This window comes from Miscanthus floridulus, chromosome 19 (assembly GCF_019320115.1).
Source record: "Miscanthus floridulus cultivar M001 chromosome 19, ASM1932011v1, whole genome shotgun sequence".
NCBI lineage: Eukaryota > Viridiplantae > Streptophyta > Magnoliopsida > Poales > Poaceae > Miscanthus > Miscanthus floridulus.
The window spans coordinates 36,545,273-36,569,007 of NC_089598.1; the positions used below are offsets into that span (position 1 = coordinate 36,545,273).

The window sequence follows — 23,735 nt, forward strand, 5'->3', positions numbered from 1 at the left end:
AAGGATAGTATATTTGGTGCACTCCGATTGGTATTACGCTTCAAAGGTCCATCTCTTATACCTTAGCATCATTTGGTAGACATTGCCCTCCTACATTTCCAATTCATACATATGTGCAAGCTTCAATCCAAACTATTAGCACATATGTAGGGGGAGCTAATGCTATCAATTGGGGTTCATGAAACTTGTCCATATTCTTTTGCACATGGTAAATATGTTTGGGCAAGCAAAATGGATTAAATTGAATTTCAATTCATATCTTTGTGAAAGGGTTGTCATCAATTACCAAAAAGGGGAAGATTGAAAGCTCTAGTTTGGTTTTGGTGAATTGATGAAACCCTAAGTGCTAACCTATTCATCTAAGTGATCATGAGATAGGGTAGCACATTCCAAGTGGTGGAGCAAATGGAGATGATCATGATGAGGATGATGGTGGAGTCTATGAAGATGATCAAGTGCTCAGGCTTGGAAAAGAAGAAAAACAAAAACAAAATAGGCTCAAGGCAAAAGTGAAATCCATAGGACCATTTTGTTTTGGTTATCAAGACACCTAGTGGATGTGATCACATTTAGGATAGATAGTCATACTATTAAGAGGAGTGAAACTCATTGTGAAATGTGGTTATCAAAGTGCCACTAGATGTTCTAACTCATTACATATGCATTTAGATTCTAGTGAGTGCTAACACCCTTGAAAATGTTTGTGAAAATATACTAACACACGTGCACAAGGTGAAACACTTGGTGGTTAGCACATTTGATCAAGGGTGGCGAAGTTGGTGAAGAGGAAGTGTTGATTTGCACTAATCAAATGCTGGTCACAAAGTGACCGGACTCGGTGGTGCTATGTCCGGTCAATTATAGTGGAGTTGGCATGCTCGAGTTCTGTCTGGTTAATGACCAGACGATGGATAGTGTTTGTGACTGGACGCGCAGGGCCTGCGTCTGGTCTGGGGGTGATGTATGCTGACATGAGCATCCTCGCAAGCCAGAGAGGATCAGAATCAGAACTGTGTCTGGTTGTCGCTGAATGGACGCATTGGATCACGAAAAATCCTCTCTAGACCCTTACTAGAAGTGATCTAACGTGAGGTGGTGCACCGTTAAGTGGATCGACCAGCACGTCTGGTCAGTGCTTGGTGGCGCTGGTGTGCATGCTAGCAGGGCTGGCACCGGCGCATCTGGTCCTGAATCCAGTGCGTTCGATCGTTACTCAACCGCTTGGGGAAAGCTACCGACCATTGGGATCATGCGGCTGAGGTTAAACACAGAGGACACGTGGTGGCATCGCAGTGACCAGACACTATCAGGGCTGTGTCCGATCATCCCGACCAGCGATCTGATCAGTGCGCAGGGGCACTCCCCTTGACCCTAATAGCTCTTTTTGATGGGGGTCCCTATTTAAGTTGAGTGACTAGCTCTAGTTCATTCTCTTGGCCATTTGCATTGACATAGCAACCTTATGAGCTTAGCCAAAACCCTCCAACTCATCTCCATTATTGATTCATTATCTTTGTGAGATTGGAAGTGAATCCAAGTGCATTGCTTGAGTGATTGTATCTAGAGACACTTGGTGATTGTGTTTTGCTATGGGATTTACTTATTTCTCTTGGTGGTTGCCGCCACCTAGATGACTTGGTGCAGCAAGGATCGTCAAGCGGAGGAAGGTGATTGTCTCTGGCTCCGATCATGGTGATTGTGAGGGGTTCTTGACCTTTCCCCAGCGGAGAGCTCACTAACTTAGTGGTAGTAACTTAGCCTCTTTGTGTGAGTTAGAGATCATAGCAACTAGAATTGTGGATAGGAGGCTTGCATTTTGAGTAGGCTAGCGCAACACTTGCTTCGCTTCATATTTGTCAAACCACTTTGCTTAGTGTTGTTGTAGAAATTTTTATAGACTATTCACCCCCTCTAGCTATTAGGACCTTTCATCACCACAGTAGATTCAAGTATCAATTTATGATGTATCAGACTGAAATCTGTCACTTTTGTACAACTATTGTTAAACTAAATGCAAGGTGATTATCTAGGTGTTCAATTTATTGAAATGTAAATGCTAGTACATCCAAGTATCAATTGATGTGTTGGACTAAAATCCATCACTATTCTACAACTATTGTTGAACTAAATGCAAGGTGATTAACTAGGTGTTTAATTTATTGAACTAAGTGCAGGATTGTGTGCCTTAGTGTTCATCACTGTATCATATGGAGGTCTCCGGGTGGTAATAGGACCTAGCCGCCGATGATGGTACTGTGCATTCATCATCACTTAGTTGCAAAATTTCCAATCACGCGTTTGAACCCTCTCACACGGAACTCATGCAAGTTCGATTCCCTCGTGCCGTAAAAGTTACGCAGAGAGCAAGCAACCTACTCCAACATCTCCCCTAACCCCTTCCCTGCACCCACCCCGCTGCCACCCTCCCTCCCCCACACACATAGCTTTTCTTTTCCTCATTGCTGTTGTTCGTCATCGCCACTCCTACTCATCAGCACTGCTCAGCCCTTGCTCCATGCTGGTGAACATCGCCGGATTGTTCGCACAGATCCACCGACGAATGAGCTGCTGCTATCACCGACATTGCCACTCGTGCTCACTGCTGCTAGATCCAAAGGCAAGTGTAATAAGGCCTTACTTGCATCGTCGTCCCTTCTCCTCGAAACTCATCTCCTTACTAATAAGGACCCCAACATGTGGAACACAGTGGACTACCTCTCAGACAATGTGCTTGCCGACATCTTCCACTACCTCCCTGCCTGGTCCTTGTGCTGTTGCATGTGTGTCTATCGCTCCTAGAGGCATGTCATCTCTGACTCCTATCAACATAAGAAGCTTTCACAGACTATCGTCGACTTCTTCTATTGTAGCTAGTGGAAGGGCAATCGCCACTTCACCAGCATTACCAGTGAATGACCTCCTTGTCCTTCTTGCCCTTTCCCCTTAAAAAAGTCCTAGTCTTGAATTGTTGCAGTGGCCTCATCTTTTGCTGGTGTGCTGGGCCTGATGGATTATGTCGCTATGTTTGCAATCTAGCGACCGGCAAATGGCATGTACTGCCGCGTAGCATCTGTTCTGTTGGTCAGGCTCGCTTAGGTTTTGACCCAACGTCCTCGCACTTCCATGTGATTTAATTTGTTGAGGTGGATGGTGCGTGCGTAGGTGTGGAGATCTACTCATCTAAAACTACAGCATGGATCTTTAAGGAATCTGAATGGGGCGAGGGTAGTATTGTTCTATGTTTAAAATTGAGAAGTGTTTTTCTTAATGGTTTTATGCACATGCTTGTGTACTCTACGATAGTTACTGTGGATATGGAGGAAAAGACATGGAGGACAATTCATAAACTAGGTGGTGCTGAAATGTCCATCCATCAAGCTCAGGGTCACCTGTGTGCGTGTGCCATGCTGATTTCCGCAATAGGTCTTGGCTTTTAGTGTGGATACTTGAAGACTATGGTACTGATAACTGGAGTTTAAAGCATGTTGTGGACACGAAGGAACTGTTTGGACACATGAATATTGAAGTTGGTTCTAGGCTTTGTGATGAGGAGTATAGAGTGATTACAGTTCACCCAAAATGGAATTTCATTTTCCTTGTTGGGAAGGATATAACATTGATTGCATATGACATGGACCGTAGAAAGGTTCATGTCATCCATGCCCGTGTCATCCGCTTTTGTAGATCAAGAGGGCATTTCCATATGAACAGACCTTACTATCTTCCTTATGTTCCCTTATTCATGGAGTCATTGGTAAAGCAATAAAGGTGCATTTCCTGTATTTCGTCATCACATTAGTCTTTGTTCAGGTAAGCAGTTGTTTTCATTCCATGTATGTATAGGCCATTTTTTGCTTGTTAACTAAAGGAATGGTATATTCAATATTATTAATTCTGTTGTTTTGTTCAGGTTGTGGATCGGAGATGAATAAGAGGGGTTCCTTGGTGCATTGGCTACTAATCCGAAGGATGTACTAATTATATTCATTTTGACTTGCAAGCAGGAGTGCCACATAGAAGGAGCACAACTACGGCGTTTCATTATGTAAGTTTGTATACATCAATACCTTTAGTATGATCTATATACTGCTTGTGTTAGGAGATCAGTTGAGAAAGATAATATGGTAGCGTCCATTGTTATTGTAAAAAGTACTCTTGTTTGTGACAATGATTTATGGATGTAATGATTATATATTTGTATGCTTTGTGTTCATGAAGCTATTAAGGGCTTAACTGAATTAGTAACTATTGTAAAATCGGATGAAATTCTATCACCGTCGCTGCATGTATGATGCGGTAGGGATCAAAAGTATATCACCGCCGAATCCTTTAGTAACCCGACGCCGACTAAATAATCATCAAAGGCGGATCGTAGTGCAAGGCGATGGTGACCATGACCTTTGTACTGGCGGATCATACGCTGAAGCGACGATGATGTTAACCTCTACACAGGTGTCTCGGCTGTCGAACCGATAGTGAACCTACACCGCTAACAGTCGGGTCAAAGTATAAGGCGACGGTGTTGGTGACCACTACACATGCGGTTGATGTGCCGACATGACAGTTTTGATAGCCTCGACACAGGCGGATCATTTACCAATGCGGCGGTGTTAGTGTACATCCACAACCGGGTCATGCTCCAATACGACAGAAGTAAGGACCTAATCACGGACGGATCATAAGCCAATCGGCGGTGTTAGTGTACACCACAGTCGGTCCCAAATGCCGACGGTGAAGGCTATGACCATCACTGTCGACAGCTTACCGTCGAGGCCAAAATTAGACTGCGATGTGGGTAACGACGCGACTGTGAAAGGTGCGAGTGTAGTAGTGTAGGAATGGAGGTGGATGGAGACTTGGGTGGAGATGGAGGAGTCTTCAATTTGGATGATGATTTGCTTATTTAGATTTAGATGGCTGCTTAATGCTGATTGAATGGTAGCTAGTGTTATCTTAAAAACTCTAAATGTTGTTTGCAGTGTTTAATTATTTAGTTTGTAGTTTATACTCGTACCGTATTAACTCAGCTGTGGACTATGCTAGTTTTCTTAATTCCTACTTTTCTGGACTGAGTTGAGTATGTGCTGTTGCATGCTGTTGTAATGTTGTCAGCCTGCCATGCTATTCTTTCACATCTACTTACTCAAGTTTTATCTATTATTCCTGCAGAAAATCAGCAAACATATGGAGTCTAGGATAAGAATATGGAGTCAGATCTCACAGGTAAGTAACCAACTAACCAGAAATATAGTCTTGATTCTCGATGTCTACTATATAAGTATATAGTAAATGGTATATATGGCATACATATATGATATATAGTCATATTATATGTTGGACGATTAGACCGATAAGAGGTCGATTAATCGTTCTTATCGTCGATTAATCATCCTAATCGTCCTTATCAGTACCAGAACGATTAGGGACGATAAGCCGATTTAAAAACATTGTCTTACAGTGCTCGGATGCTTTAAGCACAAGTGCTTCAATAGATAATGTTGCTACATCATTAAACACCCATATAAAATTAGCTAATTTCTCTGAAGCATATAGAAGATGTAAATATGCTAAACTACCTTGTTAACCTTAAGCACACCAAGAGCAAAATTTAGTTTTTATCCTCTTTATAAGCACCTGGTGCATATGACATAGCAAAAATAATTAAATGATCTTTTTTCTATGCATAAGCACCGCCTCTAAACACCCAAAATTGTACATGCTCTAATCATTATTCTCCAAGCACGCATATACCTGCCAGCGTCAAAAAGGCATTCTATTTCTATCACAGAGTAATAATACTAGAGCTGTATTCCCTTTGGTCATGAATAAGTGATGTTTTAGGGTTGTATAAAGTCAACTATTAGGCTAGTTCCATACTTCCATATTGTATATCATAACCATCTATCGTTTATCATGTAGGAGCATCATGGTGATAAAGCTTGGCACGAAAACTAACTTTTGAAAACCGCGCACACATATATTCTAGGGCTATTGTCATAGACACAACTTATACAACAATTAATTGAAGTGTGATTCCTAAACAACACCATGGTACTATGAATCACAAGAGTTGTATGAATTGTGTTAAGAGTATAAACAAGCATGCACGTCATGTTAAGTTATTTATGCCTAGCCCCATTCGGCCATCTATAATCAAAGCACTAAGGCTTTCTAAAACATTGAGCAGTGATATGCTATTTTTATCTAATTTAAACGGTGCTAATTTTTCAATAAAAAACTATATGGTGACCAAAACACTTTTTTTTGAAAGGTTCAGTACAAAACCAGCATAAATTAATAAGAAGGAGAGTTTTTGTGCTAGAGGCGCAGCTACATCAAACCCAAATTAGCATACTGCTATTTGGGGGAGGGGGTTATATAAAAAACAGACTACTCAAAAACTAAGATGGTCAACTAAGAACTATAAAAGATCTGCTCTTACTCGGCTTTGATGCTTCATCTTTAAACACTTACTAGCCACAAGAAACAACTCCAAAGCCTACACCAAAAACCAAATGGGACTCAAGACCTAACTTAAATGACTAAATGCTATTGTGTGCCGATAGAAAACTAAACATAAAACACATATGGCTACCACTAAAAACTCATAAAAAATCTAAGCTTCATCCTCAGTGACACAGGGGCCTGTAGTGGTCTTAGTTTCTCATTGTTGTTGAGGCAGGTTGCTGAATGGATTGTTGCGATGGCCTCGACCGACAATGGTTGTTCCTTACAAGAAGCTAAGAATGTTGTGATCGCCGCTTCACCCACAAATTCTTTAGGATTGATGAAGCTCAACTTGGGTCAAACGGTGCTGAGGGATTGGCAACAAGGTGGTTGCTACAATGTTGTGCCTTAGATAGCTTGGTGAAATCGGCGGAGCTTATTGCCTCAAACTTTTGCTGGCCTACAAACTTTTGCTAACCTTAGAGTACGGACAACTTGATCAACATTGGTGGAGGTGTTGCCATGGGTAGCCAAAGGTGTAGCATCATTAGGAAGCTTCTGGGCTGAGTTCATGCCATCCAACTCCATCCCATGGTCCGGAGAGCATGTAGGGTCCTCATCAAAGAGAGGAGGACATTTGCGTGGATGATCAAGCCATAGAGCAGGGTCAGTACGAAGCACCTCATCTTATTAGACCTTGTAGAAGTCAAGTAATGGATCCAGCTGGTGGCATGGTAGAGAAGGCTCGTCAAGTTTCACTAGCCCCGCTGCTCTTTGCCCAAGCTGCAGTAAGCCAGCCTTTGCTATGGACCTTATAGATCGCGCCATGCTAGTCCATCTTTGAGGTAGCTACAAGTGACATCATGTGAATGGTCAATGGTGGGTGGGAGCAGTGGAGCTCCAACACGGCATGTTGCGGGGAGCCTCGGCTATTGAGAATGTAGAGGAGAGCCATGGTGGAGGCAGCCACTGTCGCAACAAAGCCAAGTGTTGGCCATTCAAGGTGTGACCTCAAGACGTAGGTCATGATTGTTGTTGGATGGGAGGGCACGTTGGTAGCAGGGGAGAAGGTAACTCAGGGAAAGGCAAACGGTTGTGGATGCTCGGAAGTGGCAGTGGCATCAATGGTGCTGGGAAGGGGAGACAATTGTGGAGTTTGTGGGTTGCAATGGAAGTTGCATGTCGTTTAGATGGACAAGAGCTCGCTTTGTGATGACTAGAGAAGAAAAATAAATGAACTTCCTGGGGTCATGACACTACACAATTTGATGGTCTGTGGCTAAGCATTTGAAGCAACAACCTTGGAAGAGCTTGTGCACTACGCGGTGGGTTTTTGAGCTTTGTACCTACACTGGAGATTCATTTGTTGGGTTCGGCGGCTACATCTTCTACCACCAAAGCCTCTTCCAAACCTCCTGCCACTTTGGGGAAGGGATTGGCTATTGTGGAGCAAGCACAGCGGACTTAAGGTGCAGAGTGGTGGTAGGTTCCACACGGCCACCCACCTGAAGCTTGTCATCTTTGGCAGTTGCCATATATCCTGTTGTAGATAACCTCGTCCTAGTGCAGCACGCCATGTAGGCCATGTAAAGCCATGGCAGAGGAGGCATCGCTGATTTTGTTGGGGGGCTTGAATCTCCAGCATGGTGGTAGCAATTGGGGCTACGCCATTCCCTGGAGGTTGTTCTGGTCGTGTTGCCGAATGGTTGTCCTTGTCATTGATCGATCCCTAATCTAGCTTCTCTAAGTCCTCAACATGAACATCGATGGGGGAAGGCTTGGGAGTGGGGTGTGGCTGTGACAGATTGCTAGCCATCACAAATGGCCTGGGGAGGTAGATTATGAGGTGGCATGAGGAGCAGTAGGACACTCCCGCATGCACTCGCATCCATCCCCACTCATCTTGCTCCCAAGGAAGACGCTCAGAGCTGGCATCATGGGTGGCTACTGCCGTGACCGAGCGGCGACGGCCAAGGCCAAGGAGCAAGGGGAGCCCTTGGCGGCAAGACCGGCAGAGGATCTAACTGCCAAGGAGCAAGGGGAGCCCCTGGCGGCAAGACCGACAGAGGATCCAACTGTCAAGGATAGTCCAGCGGTGGATCTAGTCGTACATGGCGCTCCAGGCAACAGATCAAGCCAGCTAAACCACCTTTTCTATCTAATAATGAAATAATATGCAGTCCTCCTAGGTATTCAAGAGAAAATGAGGGAAAGAGGGAGGGGGAGAGAGAAGGCGAGGGGATGGTACAAAAAAAGCATGCACATCTGTGAGGATGAGCTACTGAAGTAGCATGAACATAAGTTGCATGAATAATAATAAATTTAGTGACTTAAAAAAAACTCAACCCTCAGGGGTAAGACAGCCCCTGGGCATTGTGCTTAAGAAGAAGACCTTTTCACGTAAGTCGAGAAAATCTCCGAACCTCTGTCCCACCCATACACAACGGCACTGCAGCTCCCGTGAGACTGGGCTGGCCTTAGACGTATGCTTTGGCGTGGGCCAGACGAGGGGATTTTTTTCAACGCGCAGATAAACTGCGCCTCCTCCGGCCAACAGATCCGTCCCGAGGGGTTCGAACTCTAGCCGACAGGGTGCAAAGCGCATAACTAGGCCAACTGGATGCTCTTGGAAGTAGCGGTGGCTCAATGGTGCTGGGAAGGGGAGACAATTGTGGAGTTTGTGGGTTGTAATTGAAGTTGCAAGTCGTGATGGACAAGCGCTTGCTTTGTGATGACCAGATAAGAAAAATAAGATGCACTTCCAGGGGTCATGACACTACATGTACAATTATTTGATGGTCCGTGGCTAAGAATATGAAGCAACGACCTTGGAAGAGCATGTGCACTAGGCAGTGGGGTTTTGAGCTTTGTACCTGCATTGGAGATTCATTTGTTGGGTTCGGCGGCTACAGCTTCTTCCACCAAAGCCTCTTCCAAACCTCTTGCCACTTTGGGGGAGGGATTGATTGCTGTGGATCAACCACAACGAACTTGAGGTGCAAAGTGGTGGTAGGCTGCACACGGCCACCCACCTGAAGCTTGCCATCTTTGGCAGCTGCCATCCTATTGCAGATGACCCCATCCTAGCGTGGCACGCTGTGTAGGCTATGCAGATCCATGACAGAGGAGGTATCGCTAATGTTGAGGGCTTGAATCTCCGGCATGGTAGTAGCAAGTTGGGCTATGACGTCCCCTGGAGGTTGTTCTGGTCGTGTTTCTTCATCTGCGCCCGACCAAGCCACCAACACAAGTAGCTATCCGAATGCGTCGTCCTTATCATTGGTTGATCCCTAATCTAGCTTCTCCAAGTCCTCAACATGAACATCGACGGGGGAGGCTTGGGAGTGGGTGTGGTTGTGTCGTTGTGATAGATCACTAGCCATCACAAATGGGGAGGTCGACGATGAGGTAGCATGAGGACCAATAGGACACTCCCGCATGCACTTGCATCCATTCTCACTCATCTCTCGCTCCCAAGGAAGACGCTCGGAGTCGGCATCATGGGTATGGTGGCTCCTGCCATGACCTAGCAGCGATGGCCAAGGCCAGGGAGCAAGGGGAGCCCCGGCAAGACCGGCAGAGGATCCAACTGTCGGGGATAGTCCAGTACTCCAGTGGTCGATCTAGTCGTATGGGAGGTCCAGGCAGTAGATCAAGCTAGTTGAACGAACCACGTTTTCTATCTAATAATGACATAATATACAGTCCTCTTAGGTATTCAAGAGAAAATGAGGCAAAGAGAGAGCGGGAGAGAGAAGGCGAGGGGATGGTGCAAAAACACACACACACCACCCCTGTCACACTAGCATGCCACATCCGTGAGGATGAGCTGCTGAAGTACATAGTATGAACATGAGGTGTATGAAAAATAATAAATTTAGTGACTTAATTAGAAATATATTTTTGTAGTCCTTAATAACCATTTGTGTATTTAAACTCTTGCAACAAATAATCAGACATATCTTTTCGTCCTATATTTAAATGGTGGATTTAATTTGATATACAACGCCACTCGTAGCTAAGGCTGGATAACGAGCTAGCTCGGCTCGGCTCGTTCTGACTCGTTAAGATAATGAGCTAGCTCGGCTCGGCTCGTTATCCTAACGAACCAGAAAGTCAGCTCGACTCGGCTCGTTAAAAGCTCGAGCTAGCTCGTTAGGTATAAAAAATACATAAAATATAATATTTGCATTTATCTAAAGTTTAAAAATAATAATAATATAAAAGAAATACATCTAGACCAATTATCGGTCAATTTATAAGGTCTAGACCAGTTACTAGTCAATTATAAAGTGCAAAACATGAAGTAATACAAAAACTAATATAAGTTTTGATACTTTTTTTCCTGGAAGCTTGGCTCGTTTAGCTCGTGAGCGGCTCGCGAACTGGCTCGAGTTGGCTCGTTATAGCTAACGAGCTAAAATCTGGGCTTGGCTCGGCTCGGCTCGTTATCATAACGAGCCGAGCCGAGCCGAGTCGAGCCAGCCACGAGCTGAGCGAACTAACGAGCTTAGTTTTTCATCCAGCCTTACTCGCAGCTTATCAAGCATCGTAGTTGCACTCCATGGGTACGGTGTTATTGAACCTGGCCTTATCGGCGCAGTAGTCGTAGTTGAAGTAATTCCTCTTCATGTCCTCGTACGCCGCCCGCTGCTCTGCAGTGATGTTCCGGTACTCGCCGCCGTTCCACCAGAGGTCCGGCGAGTGGCACGGCGTCGCGCTCCCGTTGGCGCAGCCACTGACGTCGAAGCCCCGGTAGCCGGCGGTGAAGGGCCCCTGGGACCAGTCCACCTTGGTCCACCCGCCGTCCGTCGCCCAGTCGGAGCCGTCCCACATGCTCGCGGGGATCAGCATCGTCTGCTTCGCCGGGAACGGGTACCCCGGCACGGTCCCCATCAGGTTTCTCAGCACCCGGACCGGCGTGTCGTCCACGAACATCCTGCGTGTGCACACGCGAATTCCACCAACAGTTAGGACGTCGTACTTGGCTAGCAGACTGCTGGCAGTGGCACCATTTGGAACGCTGGGATTTGTGTTTCTTACACGAGCTGGTATGGGTTCCAGAGGATCTTGTAGTCGTGGAAGTTGGCGGCGGGGTCGAACCAGAGGTGCAGCCGCTGCTCCCTGTCGCCGCGCGGCCATTGACGAAGACGTTGGTCTGGAGGGTGATGGGCACGCCGGCCTTGTCACCCAGGAACTCGAAGTCCACCTCGTCACGGGTGCCGTCTTCCGGCTGCGAGATAAGCTGGAAGAGAAGAGATGCATATAAGCTGGAAGAGAGGATGCATAGTGATCGAGCAAACAAGTACGCATAACGTCGATCGTCGTGGAACTCACGTAGAAGGTTGTGACGACGCCGGCCGTGTAGCCGGAGGGCAGCTTCATCCTCATGTGGAAGAACCCTGAGCCATACATGGACTTGGACCGGAACCCGGCACCTGCACGCACGCACAATCATCACTCACGACGTCAATTTTTATCGCAGCAAGAACGCGAAGTTCACGTTGCACACGTACGTACCAGAGCTCTGATCCATGGTGATATTAGCTTCCGTGCCCCGGATGACAAGGTGATAACCATCTTCACCCCACTGCACCACGTAGTTCTCGTCGAACGCCGCCTCCGCCGCCGCCACCACCGACGTCGAGCCAGCGACGACTGCCACCAGCAGGCGAACGACGAGGAGAGCCCACGCGCACGCCTTGGAAGCCATTGCAAGCCAAGACCGACGACGAGAACGCGGTTCTGCGACGAGAGGCTGAGGCGGCGCACCTCACGGCCTCACCTATCACGCCCTTTTATAGCTGACGAGGGAAAGCTTGCAGTTGCACTACGTATGCCGGAAACAATTGGAAGCTGTGTTCTCCGTGGCGGCCCCGTTGAAGATGAGGACGACAACTACTGCGTCAGCAAGCATGATAACAGAAACTTTTCTTTCCGGACAGCGACAACAAGGCGGAGATGATGTCGCCGCCGTGGAATAATTTTCTCTGTTCTCTTTTTCGTTTTGTTGTGTTTAGATCTGATCACGATGAAGAACTAGGGAGAATAACTTTCATATCAGTCTTCCTTATTCTTCGGTGGCAGAAATAAGAAGAGGACTCGAGAAACAAGAAGATTCTCAACTCCGTTTGCATGAATGTTGGACGTCGTTCGTTAGACATCTGTTCTTAGGCCTTTGGCCGAGGAGCCTTTTACATGTGTGCCATTAAAAAAGTTTGTAATTACACACAAGCCATAAAAAAGTTGACCATAGACAGGTGCCACTACTCTAAACTTGTTTGCCTTACAAGCCATTCCGTCCATGTTCTGTTTGTTTTTCGCCATTTGGTAGCCCTTACAGGTGGGACCGGCCAGTGAAATTGTTCATATTTCCCTTAGACGGTGGTCGTCCATCCTCTGCCTGTCTGACCCGCTTATTAGAGTCTGGAACTACAACATCGATACTAGTACAGAGACCGAGAGACGAGCGAAGAACTTCCTGCTCGCATCACTGTTATAATCCTAAGAGCCGTACCGTCCCCATCGTCCCGAAACAACATCGCGACAGTTGAGTGCGGTAGCAGCTGCGAGTGCGAGAGTGTGAGTACGGCAACAGGAGGATGAGAAGCCGATGGCGGTTGTGAGCGGCAGTGGCGGCGGGAGGCTGAACCCCTGGGCGGAGCCCTTGGTGCCTTCCGGGGTGCGGTACCGCGGTCTGCAGCAGACGACGAAGGCGGCGCCGGAGCAGGAGGTGGAGGACTTCTCCCCTGAGTGGTGGCGCCTGATGTCCGCCTCCCCAGCCTTCCGCGAGTACAGCGCACTCGGCCTGCTCGACGTCGAGGAGGACCTAGACGACGATGCGGAGGTCCACGGCTTCCTCCCCGACGACTTCTTCTCCCCTCCGGCCCTGCGCCAAGGTAAGCCGCCGTGCCGCCTCGCACCTCGCCCTCCTCGCGGCGTCCGTGGCCACCCGCTGCTCGTCCTGGCGGTCCCGCTCGCCTTCTTGCTCCTGCTCCTCCTCCTCCGCGGCGGCGGCGACGGCCACCACCTCGCCCTCCTCATGGCGTCCGCGACCGCCACGCTCGCTGCTGCCACGGGGGCCGCGCGCCTGCTCTGGGGACGTCTGCGCCACTCACCGGGCTCCGGCTCCGTCCAGTGGTTCATCGAGGACGACGATGACAAGCCGTTGGAGCACAGGCCACGGCCGCCGGGGAGCGCTGGGGCTCGGGGCGAGACCGCGGGGCCGCCGGGGTTCGCCGCACGACCGCCTGGGAGGTCATCAGGCCGAGTCGCGGGTCGGGTCGCCGGGAGCAGGCGCTGGCGCGCGGCCGAGCACGGCTGCCGGCGCGCGGCCTAGAGCGTGCGCGGTCGTCGGGGGCGCGGGGCCGGGCCGCCGCCACCGAGGGTGCAGGGCGGTGCTGGGGCCGAGAGCGTGGGACTAGGCCGTCGGGGTCGTAGGGCGGGGCTGGTGTCGAGAGGCGCTGGGGGCGAAGGGCGAGGTCGAGGCCTGGAGGTGCCGGGGGCGCAGGGCCGGGCCACCGGGCGCGGTGCTGACGACGGAGGAGGCCGCGTTGCGGTGCATAGGAGCGTCTGGGTCGTGGGAAGAAGATAAGGAGGAACAATCAACATGGTTTCCATCATCAATGGGCAACATGGATAATTTCACTAGTCGGTCCCACCTGTAAGGGCTACCAAACAACGAAAAACAAACAGAACATGGACGAAATGGCTTGTAAGGCAAAGAAGTTTAGAGCAGTGGCACCTGTCTACGGTCAACTTTTTTAATGGCTTGTGTGTAATTACAAACTTTTTTAATGGCGCACATGTAAAAGGCTCTTTGCCGAGTGTTTGCCTGTGCAGTGTCTATTAAGTTGTCATAAAATTGTTTGACATTATATTGATACAACACCAATGTACTTGCGCTAATTGGTTGTGCTGATGGGTTGATGGGCGTTGGACATATGGGGACATGTGCCCAATTTTCTAGGGTTCAATATAGAAGTCTAGATACGAGGAGTTGCTAGCTATCGGGGATATGGGTGTTGCCCAATGAGACACTCTGGAAGGAGGTATCGACAAGGCCTTGGTGTTGCCTAGTAGTGAGACGATCTGGATGGAGGCTTCTTTGTTGCCCGAGGAGACCGTATGGAAAGAACTATCGATAAGACTTCGCTTGCACTTCGGCACCATGTTGAGCTCACCAAGCGTTTGTCGGGCTTGCTTTGAGGCGACGATGGCATACAAGAGGGGCAGCGCTTACTCCGACTGCGTTGACCTAATGGACGCCATAGTGCCTCTGAAGACAACGAGGGCGAAAGGATGGCACCGACAACTTTCACCAATCACCAGTCGGTGGTGGTGGAGATGCTCCTTGCCTTCAACTTCGGAGCAGGAGGGGACGAGGAGCGGGGAAAGAGGCCTAGATGGCCTGAAGCTTGAGATGAGGAGGCAATGGAAAAGCGAAGTGGCAGCGACGGTGGATCGCGACCGGTGGTGGAACAGAAGACTATGTTGTCCGTCATACGAAACATTATACAAGTTTAGCTTTGAGATCGGAAGCCATTCACAGCGTAAGTACAATTTAGTTGAAAATAAGTTTATATATATATATTGTATACCAAAGTGCTTGTAACATGTTAATATACCCAGCTATTATGTAATAGAGTGTAATTCTTCTTTCGTTAAAAAAAAGTGTGCTTTGTGCACACGCATGGACTACCTCTCCCCTGTCCCTGCTGCTGCACATCCCGTCTTCGCTGGCTGGCTCACACACGCAAGCCTGATTTCGAATTCGGCCATGGATCCATGCACTTGCGCAAGTTTTTTTTTTACTGCACTTGCGCAAGTTGTGCAGCAACTGCATATGTGTGTATCTACATACTATCTAGCTAGCTAGGCCGGCGTCGCTGTGGTGCCATGGTGTGTACGTACGTGATGCCGTTTTCCGTTATGAGCGGCATTGCTTGGTTATCACAAACACTGCGTCTCCGTGGCTCTTAAGTTCGTTCGTGCTCGCGCCAACACATCCAAGATATGCATGGATTTCGCACCTAGGATATGCGAGCAGAGTACGCTGCCAGTACACGCCTTGAACGAGTGACCAAAATGCGGTATGGGCACGGGCTTCTTTTTTCCGCGCGGATCGGTTCACTGTTCACGTACATGCATATCTAGAGTTCGGCGGTGTTCGTACCGATCTTGATTGTCCCTAGTCGGAGTCAACCATATGATTGTGCTTGTGATTGATTCAGAGCCGTGACAGCAACATGAACGTATACCCTCAGCTAATAATGACTTCAACCACAGATGGATGTAGCTGACCGTAAATTGTTTCAGTGACCAACCGGCCAACGCTTATCTTGCATGTCAGCGTCATAGGGTTCCCCTCTGCTTCCAGTCAACTGCAGTCTGCATGGGTGATCTTGCAGACGCGCGAAATCTTTGTGTGACATTCACAGCAGCCTACAGGTCTGAGGTTACCAACATCATCGCATATTCCCATATACCTGTGGATGCCATGAGAACATGTTTCAGTTTCGAGGAACATAAACCACCACATCGGTGAAGTCGTCCACAGAAAGAAGACGCCCACCGTGATATGTGAAAACAACCCAGACCAGCCAAGAGAAGGTTTGCCAAAAAGCCAGGCCAGCGACTGGAAACGGCTAGAGAAACGACAGTGCAATGTCAGCTGTATGTGATGCCCATCATATCCATTCCATTTCCAACCAATATGAATGGTTCAAGACAAGACTGATGTCTCCAGAAAAATTTGCATATTGACACTTGAATGGCTAACCTAAATAAAGAGTAAAGAGTTGACTAATTGGCCAAAATTTTCTATACAAGGATAGAGCATTGCTCTACCACGACCTTATTCTTCAACCTACTCGACAAATAAGCATCAATCCTGTGTTAACTTGTGCAGAGGGAAACCGGTGCCACCTAAAAATAAATGTCTATCTCCTTTTCGCGCATCTCGTATACATGATCCTGCGCCTCGGAAAGAGCAACCTGCAGTGGCTCATAATAAGACATGAATTGAAATTAAATATGCCTTCATACATAACCATTGATAGATGAAAACAAACTAAACTGACCTGTCCAAATTTTGTGAAGAAGTTGTTTGCAAGATTTAATGATGTGACTGCCAGATCTTCATTAGACTTAAGTGCTTGTGCCAATGCAAATGCTCCGTCATCCTGTCAGAAATATGAATGAATTTGAGAATACAAGATTTCCAAATGCCAATAACTAATAGGATGAAACAGAAACGAGATGTTCGCTTACTCTAATCTCATTAAAACCCAGGTCAAGAGACGTCAAAGATTCATTGATTATCTTGAAACTTCGTGCTAAGCATATAGCACCCTTCAGGAATTGGAAAGTGTCAGCAACCAAAGCACGGATCATACACCAAAGTGCAAGTTATCATTAACAAGAAAAAAAGATCACTCATACATCATCTCCAAGTCCATTCGCCCGCAAATCCAATGTTGATAGTGTTGTGTTGTACTTGAGACAATCGGCAATAAACTCTGCACCTTCCACACCTATCTGCAGGATATGCAACTATGGTGAGAACACTTAAATGGTGAAATTGCTCATACAATTCCATTCAGTTCTGAGGATCACCTGGCACCAGCCAAGCTTAAGGGTTTGGATCTTCCCATGGAACTTGAGGACATCGCACAAAGACTTTACCCCATCTGATCCAATTGGATTATAGCTCAAATCCAGCTACAATGCATATTCTGAATTAGTCTTATAACTTATTTTGTGGGCAAATATTGTCTGAATGTTTAGATGACTTACTGTTGTCAGCACCGCATTATCCTTCAAAGTTTCCGCTATTGCACCAACACCTTTGGAGTGAATGTTATTGCCACCCTGGAAATACAAGAGGATTCAGCAGGTACACATATCCTCTCTAATGTGGCCTACCAGGGGAATTTCAAAGAAGGTTTATTGACCCACCCCCCACCCCACACACACACCTCCCATATGTGGGAATTTAAGATAAACTGGAAGGTATGTGAGAATCTGACTTTCTGGGGGTTGCAGCCAAATAAATACTCACCAAGTCTATGGTAGAAATTGTTTTGTTATCTTTCAGAGCCTCAGCAACCTTTTCAGCTCCCTGGTGAAATTCATTTTAACATACAACAGGATTCATTAAATGAAATGCATAAGAATAAACAAACATGCTTATACACTGGATACAGGGGAAATCATTAATATACTTATTATAAACAAACAGGTATATGTAATCATTAGCCATGTGACTGAAAAAACGAACATACTGGAGGAGCAACCAGAAATAGAGGACAGCTTCAAGGAATAATTCCAGACTTACCACCCAAAACAAAATAGAAACAGACATTAACTTTATGAAAAGGATCCTATTTGCATCATGAAATAATTTGTCTCAGGTTCCCAAGATACAGGAATAGCCTGACAAATAATGAAGAGACTGAAAATAACAGCCAAAGCTTTAAGGAGCACTTATATGTGTTAAAGGTCTATACAACAACAGTAAAGCCTTTAATCTGAATTTCTATCATATACATCGCTAAATGGTCATTGGGTTATGGTGAGTGATTATATGGTTAGCTAATTGGTTCTAGAACTAATGGTATGTTCATATGTAGACAATCCGATATTTTAGTTATTGCCATCATGCAAACAGAAAATAATTGAAGCAACAGTATTACCTCGTCGCTGATATCGTTCATGTAGAGACTGAACTACTGTAAGTATTTTGTCCTTTTGAGGAACCCGACAACAGGACGTAAACCTTCCAGGCTGATGTTGTTGTTGCCAATATCCACAACTGTGATCTTCCCTGTAATTCAGCCAAGCATGCACATAATTAGGAATAAACATCCAATAAGCATAGGCTTGTTGATAGTTTCTTTAGCCAGGAAAAAAAGGCACCTTTGTGAGCAGATAATGCAGACATCAACTCACGTATTCCCTCATTCCCAATCCCATTACCATGCAAGTGAATTTCCTAGCGAAGGTTGAATGCTTATATATCAATTGAATATAATATAGAAAATTAGAAACGGACAAAAATCACCACACAGTAATAAACAACAAAAATTGGGAGGGGGGGAATATCAGTAGAACCCGAAAAACAATTTCAAACATATTACATTCAAACCTAAGGTAAATTCTTATTTCTTAATTCATAGATAGCACATTGGTACAAAAGAGTTCTACTGATAATCATCCTACCAATATTGCCACAGCATGACTTTGCCTGTTAGCATAAAGTAGTGACAGGGAAAATTGGTCCATACAAAATTTGGACACATAGCCAAACCTGAAAGTTTCAAAATATTATTACCCCTTCAGAAAGCTAAAACAGACACTTCTCCATAATTTGATATATAAGCAAAGATGGAATTGAATCTGGTTCACTTTCAAACATTTAAAAAATTACAAAAAATAAAAATAAAACTATGTGGAAGACTGGAAGTATATAATCAAGTGTCTTAAGTAGTACCCTTAAAGACTTGTTACCTAAAATTCCTTGAGCTAGGCTGGATGCACCAAGAGGGCCACCATAGTTGCCACTAGAGAAATTGAACATAGCGCACCAGTAGTTAGTCAGTAGTCACACACAATTAGTCATCATAGGCTGTGTTCACAAAATCATTTGCACATTCAGTATAAATCACATTAAGGCTGCCAGGTTGTGAGTTACTAACTTGAGATACAAGCTCCGGATCGAATTATTCTCTAAAAGGGCTTCTGCAATACTTGCAAAACCCTGTTTCAAGGAAAAACAAAAGTAAAAGGTCTTGCAACCTTTCAAGGATGTAATCATAATATTGTAATTATTTTTCCCCTATGTATTCAAGTACATGTCTTTGTGGATGCTTATACTTACACTGTAGTCAACTGTATTATTGCTGAGCTGTAGAATGTGTATTGATTTATTCTTTTTCAGCATATTTGAAATTGCCTTGGCACCCTGAAAAGAAAAGTGAATGTTACAATGCAAAACAAGTAGGTAACGAGGGAGTGAGAGCAAACAAGAGGGGGAGCAAGCACCTCGTCCCCAATATTGATACTGTTCAGAAAGAGTTTCTGAATACCCACATTTTCAACCAATATATCTGAAAGACACTGTAAGCATTCATGAGTGTTACATTCAGTCAGGTGTAAAGGGAAAATATACTCAACTCAGTATTGAAAACATTTGCTGCTATTTATATTTTTTTTGACCATTTCTTGTTAACTTGGCTACTTTCTCTAGTAAAACGATAAACACTAAACATTTGAATGACTAATGAGGCAAAGACTCCAGTTAGAGACTAAAGAAAGTAATCAAAATGCAACTCAGGTGTGCCCCACTGGTACTAGTGCCATAATGAGACGGTACCCGACCATGGAGAACAGTTAAAGTTAAGCAAGTACTAACAAAGTTATCTCTACATGTTTGTGAAGTCAACCACTCCAAATTTTGGTTACAAATTACCTTTATGTGTTTAATTTGGATATTTGGAAAATAATATGAGTTGCATGACAAAAACTAGTAGTCAAATATTTTGGAGACCATGTTGATGCCGAATCACTTATTTATGTCTGAAGGGAGTATGATTTCCATAAAAAAACATGCCAATTACAAAATGATATGTGGAATGTAGAGATGATAAGATTGAGAAGACCTTAGCTCCTTCATCCCCAATGTCATTTCCAGATAAATTGAGAGTTTTCAAAGCTGTGTTTATCTGAAGAATTCCGTCAAAGGCTTCTATCCCCACAGCTGTTATCCCATTGCCAGAAAAGTCCACCTCTTCTGCACTCTGAAAATGCACATGAACAAACATTCATTTTCCAAAATATTCAAATGAGATTAAGCTGCTAAGGTATAGAAACAGCTAGGTATGCAAATATACAAATAGAATATAGGGTGGAGTCCAATAATGCTTAACATCTCAGACCTTGTTATAGGCTAAGCTTTCTGCTAGAAAAAACAGACCCTCATCTCCAAACTGACGACCTGTCAAGCAATTGAGACATAGTTATCACTCCATAAAATGCTGAAGCTTTAGCCCAACATTTCCAGCCATTGTATTCAAACTTTAGTTCCCTTGACTTGAGTTACCTGCCATGTTAACAGTTTTCAAAGTCCGAAGTTCTTTGTAGAACTTGTTAAGATTTTTCCGTGACTCCTTTTCAGCACTGTGGGTAGACGTTGCCAGATTGGAACCAGCAGCGAAGGACCACATGATCCCAGAAGGCGCAGATACTCCAGAATTCTGGTCCTTTTTCTTCCCTGGAATCATATTCTGAACCACCTTCCATATGACTATCCTCTGAAACAGAGAATTAGTAGCCATTCCACCCACCAATGCTCTAGCCTCAAAAGCTTTATATGTGACTGTCACATTATCGGAGAATGAACACATCCTAAACATATGTGATATGATCTATTATGTGCGAAAAAAATGCAAAAATGACACTCGAAAGATTGACTCATTGATTATGATGACACTCGGGTGAATGACAAGTAGGTCCATCTTTTTTTTTTGAGAAATATTGGCATCTAATTGAAATGAAAAAGAAAAGGGAAAAAGGATGGTATGGGCTTTCATTTAGTGGCCCATCTAAAAGCCCATTAATTCAGCCCAAACCCACATCTCGCCACACCCATAGGCCTCGTTTCTTTACCCTAACACTGCGCCAGGCACACAGCCTCACATCCGCCGCCGTTTCTTCATCTTATCGCAGCGCCGGCGCTCCTTATTCTCCCTCCCCCACTCGCGCTCGGCACGCAGGCGACGGAGGCGGCGCTCAGGCTCGGGCTCTCAGCGACGACGGGGCAGTCCCAAGCTCGGCGGCGGCTTCAGCGGCTCCCCCTCCCGCCTCTCGCTCTCGCTCTCGCCTCCGTCCTCCGCACACCGGCCGGCGACCCTGCGTACGCCCCTCCCTCTCCCCTCCCGCCTCCGCTGGACCGTCGACGGCGCCCAGCCCCTGCGGCTTCGCTGCGCGCCGCGCGCGGCCGTCGGGCAGCGGGAGCTAGCAGCCGCTGCTCCACCAAGGCGGTCGCGCCGCTTTGGGAGCGCTTATACACCATAGCGAAGGGCTACCCGTCCGCTTAGCGCTTCAGCGCGCTGAAGCGTGCGCTTAGTGCCGCTTTTTTGATCCCTGATTTGTTCTGTACCTTTGTTATGTTTGATTGGGGACCTCTGGCTTTCATACTTTTTTTAATCACCGTCATATTGGGTTCTGTTAATTAATATTATCTCATTTTCTTTGGTAATAGTAAAAATGGTGGCCGTTGCAAATGAAGAGGCCTTGGCCCATGATGAAGACATCATGGATGATGTTGATTCTGATGTTGAAGAATCGGACTCAGAAGATGATTCAGGTGAAGAAGCTCAGGCTAAGCCTTCAGACAAAGCTATATACAACAAGGAGGCTATTCTTGAAAAACTTGAAGACATAGCCTGGCCCAAGAATGTGGACTGGATGCACAAGCTCACTATTGAGCATGATCAGGGGGAGAAAGTTGATGTGAATGATGATCTTGCTCGCGAACTTGCGTTTTACACCCAAGCTTTGGATGGTACAAGGCAGGCCTTTGAGAAGCTGCAGTCGATGATGGTCCGGTTCCTCAGACCAACAGATTACTATGCTGAGATGGTGAAGACTGATGCACACATGCACAAGATCAAGGGGAGGTTGTTATCGGAGAAGAAGAGGATCGAGGAGGCTGAGGAACGGAGGAAGGCTAGAGAGTCCAGGAAGAAAGCAAAGGAGGTTCAGGCTGAGAAGAAGAAGGAGAGGGCTAAGCAGAAGAAGGAGCAGATTGAGTCAGTCAAGAAGTGGAGGAAGCAGAGGCAACAAGGGGGATTCACCAAGGGAAATGATGATGTGCCAGACCTTAATTTTGAAGGAGAAGAAGGATTTAAACAATCAAAGAAAAAGAGGCCTGGTGTTTCTCCTGGTGACAGGTCTGGTGGTCTTGATAAGCGAGGTAAAGAAGGAAAGAACAGGAGGGCAAGGGATTCCAAGTTTGGGCATGGTGGTCGTAAAGGGCTGAAGAAGCAAAACACTGCTGAGACCACTAATGATTTCAGAAGCTTTAACCAGGGGGGTGAGTCTCAAAACAAGAAGAGAAAGAGGTTTTGAACTTTTGATGGATATTTTAAGAATCTGGGCGAGTCTCAAAACCAGAAGAGAAAGAAGTTTTGAACTTTTATCGTTATTGCTATTCTCGTTGCGGCATTATTTTGTTATGGTGTGTGCCAGAAGCAAAAATTAGCTATTATTAGTCTAGGGAAGCAGTCCAAACACAAGACTTGATATTTTGCTTTTATCTGGTGATGGTCTTCATTTATCGTGGAATGCAGATAAATTTTACCCCCGCAGAATTGTATACTCAAAGTTGCTGCTGTTATTCCTGTTTGTTTATTCCTTCTGTTCTGCATTTTGTTTGGGTTACTATGCATGTGTAGGTTGGGTTAAAGGGGTGATAACATTGCCTGTGTCAGTGAGTCACATCTCCCTTTATCAATTTTGATGATATACAGTTTCCTCACTGCACCGACTGCGATGCAGCATAAGAGTTTCCTCACTGAATCTGATTGTGATAAACTTTAGAAATGTTCATCCTGACTGCTATGGGTGTTTGCATGAATCTCTGATAACATATCAAATATTTGGGTTGTGCATGTGGAGTTACTTGTGCATTAGTTGTGACATACTTGTACATTTTAATGAGCTGTACTGTTTGCCAAACAAACACATCCATATTTTGCAAATTGCTCCTTGTCTGGTGATAATTGCATGCATCTCTGATAACATATCAAACAGTGTCATGCCGTTGTGAATATTTGTTACAGAACAATAGAGGCCCCCTGGTCCCTGCACACCCACACCCAGACCCAGAGATTAGCTGCCTTTACGAGTTTGTTAAATTGCCTTTTGATCGTGTTCAAGTGAAAATACTGATGGCTGCCCCTTTGAGGCTTCAGGAATTGCTTTTTTTTTTGTCTGTCTTTCTTATGAGTTAGACATGGAGTAGTTCGAGGAACGTTTTTTTTTTCATCCTCCAAAACATCAAGATTACAGTTGCTTTACCAAACTGTTAGTTGCTCCAAGCCAACAAGGATTGCAAGTAAGATTGTTTTAGCGCATTTGTAAATTCACCGTGCTTCTTTTTATCATCTGCTTCCTATTAGTATACAAGTTTGAGTACTCCCTTGCACAGCCTGCAGAACCTTTTACCAGTGGAACACATTCTCAATATGAGAAATAAGTTGTGACTAGACAAGTCATAGATCCAG

General features: G+C 45.7%; 1 protein-coding gene and 2 pseudogenes across 1 annotated transcript; 1 reads left to right on the forward strand and 2 right to left on the reverse strand.

Annotated features, from left to right (window-relative positions):
• Nucleotides 1–10,989: 10,989 nt before the first annotated feature.
• On the reverse strand, nt 10,990–12,160 carry LOC136525871 (putative xyloglucan endotransglucosylase/hydrolase protein 1; annotated as a pseudogene).
• Nucleotides 12,161–16,349: 4,189 nt separating this feature from the next.
• Nucleotides 16,350–20,783, reverse strand: LOC136525872 (uncharacterized; annotated as a pseudogene).
• A 362-nt stretch (nt 20,784–21,145) lies between these two features.
• LOC136528100 (probable rRNA-processing protein EBP2 homolog) lies at nt 21,146–22,863 on the forward strand. Its single transcript, XM_066520999.1, has 2 exons — nt 21,146–21,361; nt 21,710–22,863. The coding sequence occupies exon 2, from the start codon at nt 21,715–21,717 to the stop codon at nt 22,576–22,578; it is 864 nt and encodes a 287-aa protein (XP_066377096.1). The 5' UTR covers nt 21,146–21,361; nt 21,710–21,714; the 3' UTR covers nt 22,579–22,863.
• The last annotated feature ends 872 nt before the right edge of the window (nt 22,864–23,735 follow it).